General features: G+C 36.2%; 1 protein-coding gene across 4 annotated transcripts in view; it reads right to left on the bottom strand.

Moving 5' to 3' along the window:
* Positions 1-21: 21 nt before the first annotated feature.
* The window catches only part of RAD17 (RAD17 checkpoint clamp loader component), a 31068-nt gene continuing 9379 nt past the window's right edge, over positions 22-21710 (bottom strand). For 2 of the 4 annotated variants that reach the window (XM_082836075.1, XM_082836074.1), the window contains exons 6-17: positions 21054-21190; positions 20524-20576; positions 20310-20435; positions 20147-20216; positions 14780-14891; positions 12581-12766; positions 12195-12280; positions 11940-12086; positions 10114-10263; positions 8063-8183; positions 2857-2914; positions 22-731 (exon numbers count right to left, since the gene is read on the bottom strand). In XM_082836075.1, coding sequence (XP_082692201.1) covers positions 467-731; positions 2857-2914; positions 8063-8183; positions 10114-10263; positions 11940-12086; positions 12195-12280; positions 12581-12766; positions 14780-14891; positions 20147-20216; positions 20310-20435; positions 20524-20576; positions 21054-21190 — 1511 coding nt within the window. In that variant the 3' untranslated portion in view covers positions 22-466. The remainder of the gene's footprint in view (positions 732-2856; positions 2915-8062; positions 8184-10113; positions 10264-11939; positions 12087-12194; positions 12281-12580; positions 12767-14779; positions 14892-20146; positions 20217-20309; positions 20436-20523; positions 20577-21053; positions 21191-21710) is intronic. The other 2 variants (XM_082836076.1, XM_082836077.1) reach the window with 2 other exon arrangements.

The raw sequence follows: 21710 nt of genomic DNA on the forward strand, positions 1-21710 counted from the left end.
AGTATCTAAAATATTCCACTGTACAACATATAAAAATGGTATCGGAAGAAGCTAGAGACCAGAGAGAAATTGTGAATAAGGCACAAAGTTTATTTACACTCTTAATTGCATCCTAAACTGTTTTATAATTCTTATTTACAACCCACAGAGTTTCTGTATTCTGAATTATTCCTTCACATTTTCTGATATTTGGCATAATGTTCAAACACATTTCATACACACTGACCTCTCCCAACACCACTCACAAGGCTAAATAAATACTAGAGAAAAAGATTAAGAGATTATTTGAAGGTTTGATCTTCTATTTACTTCAACATGACAGAAATCAGTTCTCTGTGCTGAAATACTACAAGAGTGAAGAATTAACAAACTAATTCACCTGAAAAGTCTATTATCTCTGTTCAAGTACCACTGAATAAAACGAATATGAATCTGTCAAGTAACAATCTCATGGGCAGGCTGCTTTCTATGTCTCATCACTCTCATAGTCTTCTATTATCATGTCTTCCTCTTCCATGTCTCTCTGGGCTGAAAAGGGCTGAGGCTGGCTGGCAGGCAGTTCACTCCCACTATCCTGACTCAAAGGAAGAGACCAGGTTTCAGGTTCAGCTGTCTGAGTGCGTTCACCCAGCGCTTCCTCTGCAGGTTGCTCTCCACCAAGCTGGGCTTCATCTCCACTGTCCAGGTCTGTCATTCCATGCTCCCTGTCAGTCAGGGCTTCCATTTTCAATCTGCCAGATGCATAACACAGGCATTAATAATAATCAAAGGAGGGGATTCCTTTAAATTACACCATGAGTGTGGTGATTATGAAGCCCTCTCCTGTAGTCTCTCATTTACCTTCCTTGTGCTGTTTAGCCAGGTGGACCGGTTTATTTAACAATATAAACAAAACTAAAAAGTAAATGACAAACTGAATAAATCATTACAACTTATAACACAACCAAGTTAATTAATATCTTTAGTAAAGATTTCTTACAAAAAGAAAATTAAATGGAATAGGAAAACAGACATAAAACATGTACAGATAGCTTACAGAAGAATGGTTACTAAATAAATTGCTCAACCTAATTTGTAATTTTAAAATGGAAATTAATATTGTCATCTTTCAAACTGGTAAAGACCTTTTAAAATAATAAAACCCAGTGGTGGTACGAGGAGAAAAGAACATGCTGAAACACTGTTAAGTGGGCATAAGATTGGCAAAATATTCTTGGAAGCAATCTGGCAATATAGAGCAAAGGTGTATATCCATTGATCCAGCAATTTTTTCTAGGAATTCATCCTACATAAATAGTATTTGATATGCATGATGATTTAGCTTCAAGGAAGCCTGTGACAACAAAAGCTGGAAACAAGCTAAATGTACAAAACCAAGGTGTAGGAGGACTTCCCTTGTGGTCCAGTGGTTAAGAATCAGCCTTCCAATACAGGGGATGCGGGTTTGAACCCTGGTCGGGGAACTAAGATCCTACATGCCACGGGGCAACTAAGCCTGTGCGCCACAACTAGAGAGAAGCCCTCGCGCTGTAACGAAAGATCCTATGTGCCACAACTAAGACCCAACGCAGCCAAAAATAATAAATAAAACAAAACAAGGTGTAGGTTCAATTACAGGAAATTATGCAGCTATTAAATAGCAATATTAAATGTTAAGTTTAAGTATTAATATTCAATATTATCAATATAAATCAAAGATAATGTTAAAATGGTCACTAATGTTAAAATGGTCACTATAAATGAAAGACAACAGTACTAGTCATTGTAATAAGTAGCACTGACAAATCCTGCCTCCCAATTCAGATCAAGTAGCTGAACCAGTAATAAAACACTGACTCCCATTCTTTTAATTACATCTTAGGAGGAAAAAGACAATAGAAGACAATGGTCTTCCCTTGATTTTGATGTCATAATCTTGTGGGGAAAGGAGCCAGTGAAAACAGCTGGTCCTTCTTTGATTCAGAGGGAAGTGAGGAGAAAAGGGAAGTTTATAAAAGGTTTGAGCCCTGATCACATCCCAGTGGGTTGATGCTGTAAGATCCATCCATCACTGTATTTCTGTAAAAGGAAAGATGGGCTCCCAATAGCTAAGTCATTATAAGGAAGAAACCATTAACACTACAAAGGCCTTTACTGAATCTATGAAGGCAGAGGGAAAAAAAGCCCAGATAAGCTAGTTTTCCATTTGGGACCAGGAATAGGAGAACTAGTAGAAGGGGTAATAGATGCCATTTCTATCATTTACTTTTATCCTTGCAACCAGGAAGCAAGCACTTTTTAACCTTTTTTAGAATACCTGAGTGCATAATTTAACCTTACAAATAAGCCAAGTAGAAATGAACTACAAGCACTGTGTTAATCACTGATATTAGGCCAGAAGCCATTTTGCAATGGAATGAACAGTATAGATGTAGATTTATCTCTCTATATATTTTTTTACTTGTCTGAATTTTCTGTGATAAAGAAATAAAAAAGACAGTGCTCTTTTGAGGTAGTTCCTGATTATTGCAGTCTCCAAATATAGGCTAAGAACACCTCTTGGCATGAAAGCTGAAAAGGGGTTTTCAGCTATGCAAAATTTGTTGAACTCAAGGATTTTAAAGATTCCTCTGCCTCTGTGATTCAATGATTCTATTTAGCCTAATAGTCCATTCTGAGATGGTGAAAATAGCTGTTACATGTAATATATATAATAGATGGGTCTACAATGCAATCATATGGTCTCTGATCACTAGTACAACATGTATTTCTTGGCCTTTACAGATAACATTTATTGACTGTATAATGAATAAATACATAAGGTATTTGGTGGTTATTTCAGTAACAGCTCTTTGAAAATTAAAATGATCAGCTTACCTTCCAAAGTGTCGCTTCAGAGGAAGTCTTCCAATATCCTGGATAAAAGAAATCTGAGCTAAAAGAGATTTTTAAAAAGCTTTAAATAGACATTTCTCCAAAGAAGAATGGCCAAAAAGCACATGAAAAGATGCTTAAAGTCACAAATTGTTAGGAAAATGCAAACCAAAACCATGAGATACTATTTCACACCCCTTAGGATGGGTATTATCAAAACACCCCATAAAACAACAAGGTTTGACAAGGACGTGGAGAAAGCTGTAGAAATACAAAATGGTGTAGCTGCTGTGGAAAATGGTAAGGTAGTTCCTCAAAAAACTGAAAACAGAATTACTATATAATCAATTCCACTTCTGGGTATACACCCAAAAGAATTGAAAGCAAGATCTCGAAGAAACATCTGTATATCCATACTTATAACAACATTATTCATAACAGTCAAAACGTGGAAGCATATATATATATGTATAGCTGATTCACTCTGTTATACAGCAGAAACTAACACACCATTGTAAAGCAATTATACTCCAATAATGGTGTTAAAAAAAAAAAGTGGAAGAAACTTGTGTCCAAAAACAGATGAATGGATAAACAAAATGTGGTAAATATATACAATGTAATATTATCCAGCCTTAAAAAGGAAGGAAGTTCTGACATATGCTATAACATGGATAAACCCTGATGACATGCTAAATGAAATAAGCCAGTCACAAAAAGACAAATATTGTATGGTTGCACTTAAGTGGGTACCTAGGGTGGTCAAATTCATAGATAGAAAGTAGGTAGTGTTGGACTTCCCTGGTGGCACAGTGGTTGAGAGTCCACCTGCCAATGCAGGGGACACAGGTTCGAGCCCTGGTCTGGGAAGGTCCCACATGCCTCGGAGCAACCAAGCCCGTGTGCCACAACTACTGAGCCTGCGCTCTAGGGCCCGTGAGCCACAACTACTGAGCCCGCGTGCCACAACTACTGAAGCCCGCGTGCCTAGAGCCCGAGAGCCCGTGTTCCACAACAAGAGAAGCCACCGCAATGAGAAGCCCGCACACCGCAAAGAAGAGTAGCCACTGCTCACCACAACTAGAGAAAGCCTGTGTGCAGCAAAGACCCAACACAGCCAAAAATAAATTAAAAAAAAAAAAAAAGTCAGACCACAAGACAAAAAAAAAAAAAGCCAAAACATCCTATTTTTGACTAAATTTTTTTTTTTTTTTTTTTTTTTTTTGCCGTACGCGGGCCTCTCACTGCTGTGGCCTCTCCCGCTGCGGAGCACAGGCTCCGGACGCGCAGGCTCAGCGGCCATGGCTCACGGGCCCAGCCGCTCCGCGGCATGCGGGATCCTCCCGGACCGGGGCACGAACCCGTGTTCCCTGCATCGGCAGGCGGACTCTCAACCACTGCGCCACCAGGGAAGCCCTTGACTAAATTTTATAAACCTTCTAAAGTCTGCAAATCAAACACTACCTTACCTTTTTAAAAATCCACTACACAATATGACTAGGATTTTTAAAAAACAGCTTTTTGATATGGAAAACTTAAGGGTTGTGATCCTGGAATCTGAACTTTCTAGTGGATATAATGATTCTCTAGATGATTCCAATGTGAGTAATCCAAACCAATACTTCTCAAACTCCTCAAACATCTCCTGCGTAAGAATCACCTGGAGGGCTTCCCTGGTGGCACAGTGGTTGAGAGTCCGCCTGCCGATGCGGGGGACACGGGTTCGTGCCCCGGTCTGGGAAGATCCCACATGCCGCAGAGCGGCTAGGTCCATGAGCCACGGCTGCTGAGCCTGCGCATCTGGAGCCTGTGCTCCACAACGGGAGAGGCCACAATGGGAGAGGCCCGCCTACTGCCAAAAAAAAAAAAAGGAATCACCTGGAGAATCTTGCTAATTGATCTTGCAGATCAATTCAGTAGGTCTTGGTTGAGGCCTGAGATTCTGCATTTTTCTCAAGCTTCCAGGTGATGCTGATGATTCTGGTCCAAGGAGACTCTTACTAATCAAACCGATTCATTGTCGCACAGCTAGGAGTGGGACAAAGAATGTGAATGGCTGTGCCAATGTAAGTTGGTGGCAGTAGGGCTGGGACTGAAGGAGCAGCCTGCATTGTCAGGAGATAGGTTATAGACATAGGAATTAAGTAAACAAGTAAATATATTTAGCAAAGTGGGAGATGGGTCCATATCCACTAAAAGGAACCAGGACTCATTGAGATTTCTAAGTCCATGTAGGGAGAGTATGAAATAATCCGGGAACACTTTGTATCGGAAAGAAAGTACACTAAGAGTAAAGGCACAGAGTTACCTTAAAGCAGCTTGCACTGGCCAAATCTGGACAATTTAAGTCCAAAATAAATAATGATAGAAACAACAGCTGAAAAAGCTCCAGAGTCTATACAAATATAAACAAACAAACAAACAAACAAATGGGGAAGAAGGCGAAGAAACACCTTACAGCAGAATTTATTAACACAAATACAGAAGGAATAATGCCATTAGAAAATCACTTGCCAACCATGACGGATTCAGGAAATAATTATCAAAAGATGCTATAACTAGTGGGTGAAATTTTAATGAGAAATAGGATATTTACATAGTCTCAAAGTGTCTCCCCACAAAACACTTAATAACTTTACATTGAAGAACCTGAGAGATGTTATCTTACCAAATAATAAAAGTTAAGTTCACCAGCATGGTTTAAATAGACATCATATTCCCCTGATGTGATGCACTGAGAAGAACACAGCATCACTTCTGTGGTATTCCTGCACAAAATATATATCCTAAATCCACTCATGAGGAATCCTCAGATAAACCCAAATTGAGGGGCAGTCCATGTTATAACAATCTGCTTCAGAAATGTAATGGATGAAGAAAGACCACAGTACTACTCTAAATCAAAGAAGACTAAAGAGATAGCAAGTAAGTAACTAAATGTATCATGTGATCTTGCATTGGATTTCTAGACAAGAGAGAACAAGTTTTTGTTGTTATTTTACAAAGGGCATTATTAGGACAATTGGCAAAATTTGAATGGAGTCTATAAATTACAAATGGAGTCTAATAATTAAACTATAAATTAGCAGTAATATATCAATGTTAATTTCCTGATTTTGATGTATATACTGTGGTTATGTAGGAGAATGTCCTTGTTTTCAGGAAGTACATGCTGAAGTGTTTAAGAATAATGGGCATAATGTCTGCACTTTACTCACACATGGTTCAGAAAAAAATACTTGTATTTGTGTACATGTGTGTATAAAGAAAAAGAATAAAAGGCAAATATGGTAAAAAATGAAACACTAAGGAATCTTGGTGAAGGATATACAAGAACTTCTTTGTACCATTCTTCTAATTTCTAAGTTTGAAATTACTTCAAAATAAAGTTTAAAAACTAGTATAAAAAATAAAAATAAAAAAAAAATAAAAAAAAAAAAAACTAGTATAACCTGGGATTTCCCTGGTGGTCCAGTGGTTAGGACTCCGTACTTCCACTGCTGAGGGCCCGGGTTCAATCCCTGGTCGGGGAACTAAGATCCCACAAGCCATGCAGCACAGCCAAAACGATAAATAAATAAAAACTAGTATAATCTAAAAATAATAGTCAAGGATAGGGAACTCTCTGGATTCTGACTCACAGATTAATCATTCCCATTGCTCAAAAGTCATCTCACTTCTGCCTGTAAATACAGAATATTTTAAATCTTTAGGTATCAATATTCTTAAAAGATGAGACTCTCATTGTATGAAGGCAGACATTTACTCTATAATCCTCTCTTCTGATAATTCATAAGGCAAACCCTATCTTTAAAATTTGAGAAGTTTTGGACTTTCCTGGTGGCGCAGTGGTTAAGAATCCACCTGCCAGTGCAGGGGACATGGGTTTGAGCCCTGGTCTGGGAAGATCCCACATGCTGCAGAGCAACTAAGCCCATGAGCCACAACTACTGAGCCAGCGTGCCACAACTACTGAAGCCCGCGCACCTAGAGCATGTGCTCCGCAACAAGAGAAGCCACCACAATGAGAAGCCTGCCCACAGCAACGAAGAGTAGCCTCCACTCGCTGCAACTAGAGAAAGCCCGCGTGCAGCAACGAAGACCCAACACAGCCAAAAATAATTTAAAAAAAAAAACCTGAAAGTTTAAGAAACACTTGAGAAGTTTGATGAGTTATGTAGTAGATTAGTAATACTTTCAATATTACACAAATTCTCTGTTCTACCTTGAAGATCAGCACCACAGACATGTGACCTAGGACTGTTAATGAAATGTGGCCCTTAAGACACACATTAAAAAAGAGAAACAACTGATGGAAAAATTGGTAAAGTTCAAAAAAAGGCAAACCTCAGTAGACATAAACCGGGCAAGTGTGTATTGCCAAAGACATACTAATTTTCTTTTAGCATTATTTATAATTTCAAAACTTGGAAAGACAATGTAAATATACTATTAATAGATACTGCTTGTAATATTGAAATCAACCAAAATACCTATCAATAAGGTTGAATAAAATTATAAATTTTGAAAAAATATGAGTTAGATTTGAATATACTTTTGCATTGCTGCTGTTATAGACTAAATGCTTCTGTCACCCCAAATTCATATTTTGAAATCCTAACCCCTGAAGTGATGTTATTAGGAGATGGAGCCTTGGGATGTGCTTAGGTCATGAGGGTAGAGCCCTCATGAATGGGATTAGTGTCTTTATATAAGAGAACCCAGAGAGAGCTCTCTTTTACTCTGCTCTTTACCATGTGAGAATACAATGAGAAGATGGCCATCTGCAAACTAGGAAGCAGGCCCTCACCAGACACTGGATCTGCTGGCACCTTGATTTTGGACTTCCCAGCCTCTAGAGCTCCTTTGCCCTAATTATAAAATATGGAGCACTATGCATGATAAGTGACAAAAAAATTAAAGTTTACATCTAACATTTGTATACACACAGGAAAAAGTCTAGAAGAATGTACACCAATCTGTCAAAAGGAATTACGCGTGGTTATAGGGGACTTTCAATTTTTACTTTAGGTACTTCTTTATTATTTAATTTCTTTCTTTTTTAATCAAAAAGCATGTATTAATTCTGATTCAAAAAATAAAGGGGAAAGAAACTTACTGTCACTGGTACATAGGAATAAGTTGATCCACAAAAACATAATGTTATAAAACACTACTTCTTGGGGATAAGGAAAACCCATATTATTACCTTGATTTCTCATTGGAATGGTTAGCAAAGCAAGGTATGGCAACAGCTGAGTTTGGAGGCATAAAGCTGGTAAGCAGAAGTCAGAAAAAAGTGCTTTTGCTGCCAGGCAATTTTCCCGATACTGCAGAGAAGGAAAAACATGGTGAAATGAAAAATAAAAATTTAAATATGGATATTTGTCCCTAGACTAAGTTTATTATATCACAAAGTATGTGGGTTTATATGCTACAAATATACTCTAAGAGTTTATCTGATCAGTCCCTTTTTTGTTTTTGGCCACGCTGGGCAGCTTGATTAGTCCTTTATAACTGTCCTAGCATTATCTAACAAAGCATTGTATCTACACAACTATTTCACACTTGATATAACAGCAATAAGAACAAGACTTAAGGTAGAAGAAAAACAAACTTAAAAATCAAAGGACTTCTGTTTATGAGCATACACATATCACAAATTATGTGAGGATATTGTTTCTCAATGAAAAGGTATTTTCTTCAGTTAAGAGAAGGCACTATGTTACAGTGATGATAAGAGAAGTATGATCTCTGCCTTTCAGGTGCTCACAGTCTTAGATCATTTATATGTAACAAATGCAAAATTAATATACATGCTATAAAGTGCAAAGCAAGTCAATAAGGGACATAAATTGCTTAAAAGTAATGAAATTCTCCAAGAAATCCACTGAAAATTTTCTTAGGTAATGAATGATAGGTTCATATGTAGCCATATGAATTTAAACCTGGAAGACATCTTAGAGATGACCTAGTCCGGGGGTCACAAATTCAGATGCTATAGGAGTCAGGCAGTTAATAGAAATCAGTGCAGTGGAACAGCTTGGGGAGGTGGTACTGACCACTCCCATCACCAAGGGGCAGATTATACTTGGCTTGAGCAGACTGCTGCCATGTAATATATGGACCAGTGTTGCCTTACTTCCAATTTTTTTTTTCAGGAGATTGCAGAAATTCTGAAGCCAGAAATCCTTATCTGAGTTTTAACTATTATACTAGTTTTCAAAGATTGGCAATTCATTTAAAAAAATCTGTGTGTAGGTTGTATTCAACTTGTGAGCCACCTGTTTTTGACCTCTAAATAACTCAATCCTCCATATTTATAGCTGTGGAAAATAATGGCATATTAAGTGAAATAACTTGTGCAGATGGTTAGAGCTAAAGCCAGGATTTATTTTCAACTGAAACGAAAATATAATTACAACTATAGGCATACCTCAGGGATATTGTGGGTTCAAGTTCCAGACCACTGCAATAAAGTGAGTATCACAATAAAGCAAGTCACACAAATTTTGTGGTTTCCCAGTGCATATAAAAGTTATGCTCGGGACTTCCCTGGTGGTCCAGTGGTTAAGACTGTGCTCCCACTGCAGGGGGGCACAGGTTCAATCCCTGGTCAGGGAACTAAGATCCTGCATGCCATTCGGCGTGGCCAAAAAAAAAAAAGTTATGCTCACACTATAGTCTCCTAAGTGTGCAACAGCATTATGTCTAAAAAAACAATGTACATACTTTAATTAAAAAATACTTCATTGCTAAAAAATGCTAACTATCACCTGAGCCGTCATCCAGTCATACTCTTTTGCTGGTAGAGGGTTTGAAATATTGCTAGAATTATCAAAATGTGACACAGAGACACGAGGTGAGCAAATGCTGTTGGAAAAACGGTGCTGATAGACTTGCTTGATGCAGGATTAACACAAACCTTCAATTTGTAAAAAAAGCATTATCTGTGAAACGCTTTAATAAAGTAAAGTACTATAAACCGAGGTAGGCCTGTATACTTTGATTCCAATAAAATAGGTATATGCTTTCAATTTTTGAGCGCTTTTTCCTTAAAAAAATGACTAAGCATTTAAGACTGTCCTTTTTATGTTTTATCATAGCTCTAAGAAAACTGGGGGCCTTAGCAAGTATTTCTCATTAAGAATGAAAGACCATTTTTCTTTTTCAATTAAAAGAAAAAACCAACTTTACTGAGATATAATTCACATACCATAAATAGTTCACTCTTTGAAAATGTACAATTCTTTTTTTTACCTTTTTATTTATTAGAAACCATTGGGGTTTATGCAAGGGTCGAAAACTTGATCCTCCTCCTTGGCAATGAGCAAATCCTCGGGCTTTGTTGGAATGTATCACACCTCTCGTAGCTATAGATGTACTATATTCCCTGAGTAAAGAGTGCGTCTAGAAAAGGAGACAAGATGTGAAATAAAGAAAATAAGAGATTTATAAAACAGTACTTATTGGTACTACTGACCCCAAAAAAAGGCTAATCATATTTAGTTACAGTATGTTCATGTTTTTCAACCTCACCACAGCCCTAAAAATAATAGTGCTACAAAATTTTGAAGAAAATTCAACTGCGACATAATAATCAAACGCTATGAGTGAATATTAACTGGATGTTGGATGGAGGTGGTGGAAATAACTTTAAATACATTTTTGAGATAACTGGGGAAACAGGAATAAGGACAGTATACTACTGAATTTATGTTTATTTTCTTAGGTATAATAATGCTATTGTGGTTGTAATAGAGCAAGGCCCTTATGCATGCTTAAGTGTTAAATGTTGTGATGCTACAATTACTTTCCAATTATTTAGCCAAAACAAGTGTGTCAATACAGATTAAGCAAATGTGGAAAAATGTGAAAAACTGGTGAACAAAAGCTAAAGGTATTCAGGTATTCATTGTGTATTCTTTCTATTTGTCAACAGGTTGGAAAATTGCAAAATAAAAAAGAAGCAATATAAAAAAATTAAGCAAATGCAACTGCTGAATAATGAAACTCTAAATATATAACAGAAACTGTATCATAACTGTTTAAATGATGGAAATATGGCTAGTGTGACCAGGGAACTGAATTTTTTTTTTTAATTTTTGTTTTGGCTGTGCTGCGTTTTAGCTGTGGCATGTGGGATCTTTAGTTGCAGCATGCAGGCTTCTTAGTTGCGGCATGCCTGTGGGATTTAGTTCCCCGACCAGGGATCGAACCTGGGGCCCCCTGTATTGGGAGCAGAGTCTTACCCACTGGACCACCAGGGAAATCCCTGAATTTTTAATTTAATTTAAATAGCTACAAGTGTCTAGTAACTACTATACCAGTCAGAGCAGAGTTAAACTGTTAAGAAAAAATACAAACTTTATAGTGAATAATTTCAAATGTGCAAATAAATAAATTTAAAAACCATCAGAAAGTATAGCAAGAAACACAGCGGACTTCCCTGGAGGTTCAGTAATTAAGATTCCACGCTTCCACTGGAAGGAGCATGGGTTTGATCCCTGGTCAGGGAACTAAGAGCACATGCCACGCAGCGTGGCCAAAAAAAAAAAAAAAAGAAGAAGAAAAGATAGAGGCACAGCTCCTTTCCTTCTGTCTACTTTTCAACGGTTGTCAAGTTTTCCGACTATGTATTAGTTTTATAATCAGAAAATAACTTTAGAAAAAATTAGTGTATGTTATCATAGAAAAATCAGATTCACTGCTGAAGTTTCACTGGGTTGGATGAATTAATTTTGTCATAGTTATTAAGAAGTTACTTAAAATAATGTCAAATCGGGCTTCCCTGGTGGCGCAGTGGTTGAGAGTCCACCTGCCGACGCAGGGGACACGGGTTCGTGCCCCGGTCCTGGAAGATCCCACATGCCGTGGAGCGGCTGGGCCCGTGAGCCATGGCCGCTGAGCCTGTGCGTCCGGAGCCTGTGCTCCGCAACGGGAGAGGCCACAACAGTGAGAGGCCCGCGTACCGCAAAAAAAAAAAAAAAAAAAAAATGTCAAATCAGTATGAATAAAAGTAAACTTTCTGTCTCAATTCTGAGGAAATAGTCATAAACAAAAACATTTAAGTCAAATGGTCTTACATTCCAGTCACCACTGAGGATATCTGCAAAACTCAGAAATTCACTGGCTCTCACAAGATCATCCACTTCTGTGAAGAAATCTATGTAGTTCTGATGAAGATATAAATTAAATAATTCTCCTGGCATGTGTGACATTTCTACTACTTCCTATAAAAAGAAGTATATATAATTTTGGTAAAAATTCAGTGGTCATATTTATATGGACACATATTTAATATTAATAGTATACGGCCTGTAAATAGTACTAAGTGTTACCTCAGGTTGAACAAGCAATGTATCCCGCTCATACTCTGATAAATGAGAAGGCAATCGAGGTGAGCCTAATTCTGTTACAGATGCTCCTATTAAAAAAAATGTCTGGAGTTATTAAAAATAACACCACCTTTATATAATTATATAGCACCTCTCATTTGAAGATTTTTCAACAGTTGGTTTTAATGTTTAATCCCACTCATAATCCAAAAATACTCTATCTAAATACATTTTTCTGCTATGTCTTTCTTAGGCCCTGCCAAAGAGTATCTGACCTAGTCCTAGCTCTTTCTTGTAACTGAACCAAATATATGACATTTAAAAAAATGTATTTTATTTCAATTATAAGATAATAACAGATTTTTTTTAAATGTATAAGGTTTTCTTACGTTTACAATATAGTATTTTCCCCAAAGCTCTGAAGAGAAAAAGAGAAACATCTTTGCCACCAATAGCTTGGACCTCTTGATTTTCAAATATCCTATCAGGTTTTTGTCTTCCTTTTGATTTTGACAGCACAGCATCTGATTTTAATGAAGACATTCGTTTTTTCCTTGGCCATAAATTGTTCTTTCCTAAATAATATACACCCAAGAAACAATATTTAAAATAAAATTAAAATATAAAAATTAAAACTGAGAACATTTCAGATATAGTTACACTAGGTATTTTAATTTAAATGTTTTTCTAATAAATAATTATGAAGTATACAGAGTCAGAGTCCTCTTTCAGTTACTAAACTATTAAAATGAACTAAAATGTCATCTAAAAGTACGTCATGACACAGATTTCAAATTTTCACATACACAATGACATACTCTAACACAGTCATATCACCTTGGTTTCTCATGGTGTTAATGGCAAGGTACTATTCTTGCTGCATGGTATGTACTAACTAATTTAGTCCTCATAACAACCCTATCAGAGGAGAACTATTATTATACAGAGTAAAGAAATGAGACATAAAGAGGTTAAATAACTGGCTAAAGGTCAGCGGCTAGTAAGTGATTTGAATCAGACAGTCAGGTTCTGCAATCCATGCTTAACAATGATGCTATATTACTTCTTTACTGATTTGGACAGTCTCCAATTTATGAATATGCCCGTGTTCAAATTTCACTTGGAAATCTACTTTTTAAAACCCAGGGACTCCCTGGTGGTGCAGTGGTTAAGAATCTGCCTGCCAATGTAGGGGTTCGATCCCTGGTCTGGGAAGACCTCATATGCTGTGGAGGAACTGAGCCCGTGTGCCACAACTACTGAAGCCCGGGTGCCTAGAGCCCATGCTCCGCAACAAGAGAAGCCACCACAATGAGAAGCCTGCGCACCGCAACGAAGAGTAGCCCCTGCTCGCAGCAACTAGAGAAAGCCCGCGCACAGCAACAAAGACCCAACGCAGCCAGAAATAAATAAATAAATAAATAAATAAATAAATTTATAACAAAACAAAAACAACTCAGAATGCATGACTTCAGAAAACCAGCCTGGAGTATTAGAAAAACACAGGATCTAGGTTTGAATCCTACTATTGTCTATCTCATTAGGCTGGTCTGAGAATTAAATGAAAAAAAATATAATTGCTAATACAGTTCCTGACCCACTATTATTTTCTTCCCTCTGAAATTTCTAAGCTCAGAGCAATAACGTTATAAATGGTAGTTAGGATCCCAAACTGACCCATCCCTAATTCTAGTAGTGAACCTAAGCACAATTTACATTTATGATTCTACAGCAAGAAGCAGAATTCTGGTTTCAGTTGTGTTAGGATGTCTATTTCTGTAGAGTTATTTTGAAAAACAAAGATGTAACTAAATGAACAGGTTACACGTGTGGGTAGAAACTAGGATTTCACGTGGATTTTGAGAGCTCCAAAGAGCTTTTAATTTTTTAAGGTCAATTCCTCAATGTTAAGCATCATGTAGGTCACTTGTTAAATGTTTTCTGATGAAGACTGTATGCAGTAAACTATGATCATTAAGAGCAAAAATTAACTCATTGCTATTAGTGGGGCTATCTCTTTACTATAACATGGCTAGGGACCCCTTTTATATATTAACAAGTGGAAATGCATTTGTTAAACATATCATATATGAGCTATTATTAAATTCATTAACAGCTGGCCATTTGAGCACTGAATGTGTGTCAAGCACTGGAATAAACACTCTACAAGGATTACCTCACTCTTCACACATCTCAATCAGACAGGTTCTCATATAAAAGGTGAAAAAATAAAGGCATGGAAAGATTAAGTAACTTGCAAGATTCAGTCACTGAAAAGTGGCAGAGCCAGGATTTTCTCTCAGGAAGTCTCATTCCAAATTAACTTTGAAAGGTAAAGTGGCAAACCACGTAAATAAATCAGCTTTTGTCTCAGATATATAAATATATATGGTGACACATTCATAGTGGTGTGTGTATGCATGTGTACATACATAATTTTATTACACTGTCTCAATAAAAAAATCGTAAGTGGAGATAGGTATATACCAATTTTAAGTTAAAATGTTTAGTTTAATTTCATTTCATGAACAATTAAGAAAAAGTTAGTCACCTATATAATACCATAAGAGTGTATCTTTTCCAGTTACCTGTTGAAGAAGAAAACTGGAGGCTGTTTATTGCACTTCTGATATCACCAGAACATCCTTGACAGAGCAACTCCAGAGAAGTTTTATCAGGGACAACAATCTTTCCTCCATCCTAAAATGAAAAAATTAAAATTAAAAAAGCTATTTTCTAAGCAAAAAACAAACAAAACCACCTATTTTCTAAACTTAGTGGAAGTATAATAGAATCTTTCCAATTTGAATGCTAAAAAGCCTACATGTTAAACGACAGTCTGCTTATGAAGGTACAAGTGTCAATGACATCACAGTTTAAGGTAAAATTTCAAGGTTATAAAATATCGTTTTACTTTTTTACTTGGACTAGGTTATATTTTGAAGTTCTCTCTCTTTTACTATATACATACATATATACAAATATAGATAAACACACACACTCACACACATATGCATAAATATGATATATCACCTATCACACCCTTGGTAGATCAAGTATAAGACAAGAAAAACTTATCCTCTCTTCCCCCACAGAAACTCCTAATAGTTTACTGACAACATAACTTAAGCTGAATTCATGTGATTGTTCATAGATGATCCCATTTCAGCTCTTGACAGAAAAACAGTACTGTGCTATGATCTTCAATATATTTTTAACTTTATTAACCAAAGCTGTTTCAAAAGTTCTTTATGAAAGTTATCCTTTTGCTCTACAGATCTCAACTTTGTAACATGCGTTAACATTTTAGGAGGAGCCTTTCCAGACCACTTTTTGTGCACACGTATCTGTAAGTAAATATAGTATCTGTAAGTATATTCAGAGTTAATTTTTTAAATATAAGTGGGATCATATCATATGTATTATTCTATGAATTAATACCATTCTTTGTGATCTTTCTATGTTAGTACCTTTAAGTCTATATAATTTAAAAAAAAATGTTATGCGTAGACAGTAATTTAACTAGTATTTCCCCCAATGAAGGGACATTTACATTGTTTCCACTTTTTTACTATTCCAGACCTATATATGTACTATATATACAGCTGACCCTTGAATAATGTGGGTTAGGGACACCAGCCCTCCCCTCACAGTCAAAAATCCAAGTGTAACTTATAGTTTTCCCTCTGTAGCCGTGGTTCTGCATCCTCGGATTCAACCAATCATGGATCAGGTAGTACTGCAGTATTCACTACTGAAAGAAATGCACATATATGTGGCCCATGCAGCTCAAACCCATGTTGCTCAAGGGTCAACTGTATACCTTTGCCAACATGCATGAACATTTCTGTAGAAGCAGAGGGCCCTTCAAAGTGTCTGTAACATGTACCAGTTTTATTTTTCCTAGCAATGGTAGGTGAGAGTGTTCATTTTTCCATATCTTTGGCAACCCTGTATATAAATTTTAAATTTTTTGTGCTCTGATATGTGAAAAATGTTACCTGGTTTAAATATGAATTTCTCTGATTACTATGTAGGGCTGAACACCTCTCATGTTTACTATCCATTTGTATTTCTTTGTGTACTGGCTTCTGTTCTTAGCCTTTTTTTTCTTGTAGGCATATTTTTATGTATTCAGGTATCAGTGGGGCTTCCCTGGTGGCGCATTGGTTAAGAATCCGTCTGCCAGTGCAGGGACACAGGTGCGAGCCCTGGTCTGGGAAGATCCCACATGCCGTGGAACAGCTAAGCCCCTGCGCCGCAGCTACTGAGCCTGAGCTCTAGAGCCTGCAAGCCACAACTACTGAAGCCTGTGCTCTAGAGCCTGTGCTCTGCAACAAGAGAAGCCACTGCAATAAGTCCGTGCACCGCAATGAAGAGTAGCTCCCACTTGCCGCAAGTAGAGAAAGCCCGCACATGGCAACGAAGACCCAACACAGCCCAAAGTAAAATGAATAAAAAATAAAAACATATATTCAGGTATTAGTGCTTTTCTGTTAAAAAACTGCAAATATTTTCTTTCATTCTCATGCTTGTCTTTTATCTTTACCATGCCTTCTGTCATTTACTAAGTTTTCCATTTTTTTTGAAGTAAATCCATGGCTTTTAGGTTTTGTTTCTTGCTTAGAAGACTTTCCCCCAACCCAAAGTATTTTTTCCTAATACTCTTCTAATTTTTGTATTTAAATCTTTAATCAAGGTTTAAATTATTTTTGTGCATAGTATGAACTAAAGAGGCAACCTTATGTTTTCCTATATGAATATCCAATTGTTCCAACACCAGTTGTTAACCATAATAGTCTACTCTCCTTCCCCAGTGATGTAAAATGCCATTTCCATTATATAAAAAATTCCCATTTACACATACTGATCTATTTCTGTGCTGTCTTCTCATTTTATTCTTCCATTTGTCTATTACTGTGCTAATACCACACTGCTGTACTTCCTAGAGTTTCATCATATTATGTTCCAATACCTAGACAGCAAGTCTCTCTTCATCACTCTTACAAAATTTTCTTGCTCATGCCTTCTCTTCCAGATTAACTTTATTTTTATTGGGAATACGTTTACCTTAAAAATTGTTTTGAGAGGAGTACTTGTTTTTGAAAAATTCTAGATATGGATTACTTGCCAGTAAGGAAATAAAATTTGAAATTATAATCCTTGGCAGGTGAAGAAAATACTATGGATGTTAATTACTGTGAACATGGCAAATATGGCTAAGATGTGTGATCAGCAGTTCCTTCCACACTTTACATACCTAATGATATCAGCAAAGACTAAAGATCTTTCTTCCTATGAATACAGAGAAACATTTAGACTTAAAGAAAAACACTTAAGATATTCAACACTCTTTTTTATTATAATAACTCATTCACTTAAGACGTCAACACTCTTCCCTAATATAATTAACTAAGCTACAGAATACCAGAGATTAAACTCTCCTTTAAATCTTCTTATACTATCATTATCATCCTTGGAGACTCCAGACAGTATCATAATATTTGATTTTCTTTTTGATTTATATTTACATGTAAATATTGTGCTTGTTGCTGCTCCTTCTATGTAACATTATCAATGATGATATCAAAAGTATACTAGTTCTAAAATTCTTGCTGGTCAACTATTTAAGGTAAAGCACATTAACCACATGACAAAGAAGTTATGGTATCTCCTTTTACTAACTTGCTAGAGTAAATGCCATTTGCAATTTAATGACTTAGTCTAAAAAGAAGTTGTGAGTAATGTGATACAGTAGTATGATGCTGACTATTTTTATTTCTTCAATGTTTAATAAATATTTAAATATAGTTTATAATTATCATGCTTATAGTAGAAAACAGAGATTTTTTTTCAAAAAGACAATAAAAAAATCACAAGTTATCCTACCATCCAGAATAACACTCAGCATTTTTATGTATTTCTTTTAGTATGTATAGGTTTATGTATATATGTGCATTGTGTTGTCATTGACAACTGTATGTTTTGTTCTAGCACAGTGAATTGGAGTCAGAACAAAACTTAAACTCACCTGATACTTAATAGTCATGGAATATTATTCGAGTTATTTCCCTCCAAAGTTCAGCTTCCTTACCTATAAAATGGGGATAATTCTATATGGTTGTGGTGAGGGTTTAATAAGATCAGGTATGTAAAATTACTTTGCATAGGGCTTGACAGATATATCAAGGGCTGGAAACATCATTTCTATTGTTAGAATCATCATATAACTTCGCATCTTGTTATTTTTAACTTGACATTAAATTGTATTTCCCCATGTCACTGAATATTTTCAAAACGCTAATTAATGACATAATAGTTTACCACAGTAACTGCTCCCTCTATTCCTGGACTCAGGGTGTTTCTAATATTTCACTATTAATACTTGTACTTATTCAGCTAGGTGCTCTACATGCATACATTATTCTGTTTAATCCTCAAAAATAACCTCTCCCTTGGAGACTTCCCTCAGTTCCTGTGATCCAGCATTCCAAATATATTATGATGTAAGATCCAGTTGATTTATAGCAGTAGGGCCCCCTAGAACCATGCTACTTGGAGTAGAAGTTTCATCAATTTATTTTAACATCATCTTGATTTGAAAGATAGAAAAAAATGATGCGTTAAAAGTAACAGCTATGGGACTTCCCTGTGGCGCAGTGGTTAAGAATCTGCCTGCCAATGCAGGGGACACGGGTTCAAGTCCTGGTCTGGGAAGATCCCACATGCCGCGGAGCAACTAAACCCATGCACCACAACTACTGAGCCCGTGCTCTAGAGCCCGCAAGCCACAACTACTGAGCCCGCATGCCACAGCTATTGAAGCCCGCGCGCCTAGAGCCCGTGCTCTGCGACAGGAGAGGCCACTGCAACGAGAGGTCCATGCACCGCAACGAAGAGTAGCCCCTGCTGGCCGCAATTAGAGAAAGCCTCCATGCAGCAACGAAGACCCAAAGCAGCCAAATAAATAAATAAATAAATAAAATTTATGGGGGGAAAAGTAACAGCTATTTCAGGGACTTTGCTGATGGCGCAGTGGATAAGACTCTGTGCTCCCAATGCAGGGGGCCTGGGTTCGATCCTTGGTCAGGGAACTAGATTCCACATGCATGCCGCAACTAAGAGTTCACATGCCACAACTAAGGAGCCTGCCTGCCGCAACTAAGACCCTGCGCAACCAAATTAAAAAAAAGAAGAAAAAAAAAACTAACAGCTATTTCAGAACAATTTTAGTATACTTAACACTATTGAACTGGATGGTTAAAAATGGTTAAGATATTTCTAATACATAATACAGCTAATAATACTGCATTACATATTTGAAAGTTGCTAAGAGAAAAAAATCTTAAATGTTCTCACCACAAAAAAGAAACGGTAATTACATGACATGATGGAGCTGTTAGATAACCTATGGTGGTAATCATTTTTCATTACGTAAGTTTATCAAATCAATGCGTCATAAACTTACTTAAGTTTAAACTTACTTAAACTTACATGATGTTATATGTCAGTTATATCTCAATAAAGCTGGAATAAAATGGTTAAGATGTTAAATTTTATGATTTTTTTTATCAAAATAAAAAATATATTAAATCTTTAAAAAGTGACAAGACAAAAGTAGAGTTGGACTGTTGCTGACTAATGGACGTAGATGCCAGAAAACAGCTTCCTGATAACAGATACAATTTAAAACACTAAGCCAAGCAAAGGGAAATTTACCTCAATGTGAAAAAGAAAATTAAGTTTAAAAGTAGAAAAAGGTTAAGGATTTTTAAAATTAGTATTTCCTACATTTTCTAAAATGACGTGCTTTTTGAGTGTAATTAAAATTTTTTAATTTTAAAAACTGAAATAGTTTGTGTCTCTAACTCCTCAAGTTTATATAATACTACTTAAGTTTGGCTTTCTATAATTACAATGTAAGATTCAAATTAATCAGTTCTTAAAAGACTTACCTTATTAGCTTCTTTTGTCACTATTCGATTAAGAAACTTCATCATAATTGTTGGTGCCACAGGGTTGAAACTGTGAAAGTTTTACAAAGAAAGATAGTGGTTATGTGATTAATTTAAAAATACAGTATGTATATGAAATTTTAAGCAGAAATTTCATTCTTACCTAATATTTGATATAGCACACTCTTCCTGAATTTCTTTGGGAAACAGTAACCTTTGATTATTACCTCCACTGAGACTGTCAGAGATTATAAATATTAGAGGACATCGACCAATCTGCACGTACTTCCTAAAGTAACAAAAGATAGCAAGCAAGGTTGAAATTTAAACCACCTGCCATTTAATCTGGAGTTTTAAAAAAGTTCACTGAAACTCACCTCAGAACTTCATGTAAAGTATGAGAATCTCGATAAAACTGGTTAGGTAAATCCTACCAAAAACAAAGGAGAAACATTAGCTCAGTTTTATTCCCATGTAAATTTATTTTCAGATTTATATTTACCAAAACAGGAGAAATGTTATCTATTCAATGTACTGTAACCAGAACTGTTGTAGAAAGGGAGACATCAAATAGCTGATGTCCTAAATAGTAATACACATCAATGGGATTTTGATAGCAAATTCCTTAGGATCACTACAGATTATAATATTTTTACTAAGACGTCACTTTCTAAATATTTTTTGCCTTTCTATACGTAGGCCATTAAATTTTTAAAGTTCATTAACCTATAGCTACTCTATCCAAGTTTACTGCAAGAAACTTTAGGTTTCTTCTATTGCACAAAGCCTTTATGTTATATTTTACCAGTACTAATACTATGGAGAGAGTAAATGTCATTATCACATAAAATATATCTTACAATTGTTTACTCAATAGTTATAGCAGAATTTCAAAAGCTGTCCTTACTTCAACTAGAATTATCTTCTTATCAGTTCTCAGATCATCTCCAAGCATTTGTAGTTTGTTATATTTTGTCGCTCTTAGTAGAAACTCTTTAAAAACTGCTATCTGAGACTGATAAGGAAATACATGGAAGCTTGATTCTGAAAGGAAACATATTTAACACTTTTATTTTCAACCAATTATATACACATCAATATTATACATATGTACGTAATATAGATATACATTAATGAATACATTTACATATACATGAATGAGCACACAATATTGTAGACTCTTTTTCAATTAGGCAAAACAGTTCAAATTTAAAATATTCATTTCAAAAGACAAGTCACTATGAACAACAGTAACTTTTCTGTACCAATGAATGTAATATGGAGTTAACTGATTTCAGAACACAGCTGTTAGTATAAAAGTCATACAATTGGTAAAAATATTTATGACTCTGCCTACACACTGAAGATTCTCCCAATTAGTGCATGACTATAAACGAGCTGTTTTCAATAATAGTAAGTTTTGGGCTTCCCTGGTGGCAGTGGTTAAGAATCCGCCTGCCAATGCAGGGGACATGGGTTCGAGCCCTGGTCCGGGAAGAGATCCCACATGCCGCAGAGCAACTAAGCCCGTGAGCCGCACCTACTGAAGTCTGAGCGCCTAGAG

This window comes from Leucopleurus acutus (assembly GCF_964270905.1).
Source record: "Leucopleurus acutus genome assembly, chromosome: 3".
Taxonomy (NCBI): domain Eukaryota; kingdom Metazoa; phylum Chordata; class Mammalia; order Artiodactyla; family Delphinidae; genus Leucopleurus; species Leucopleurus acutus.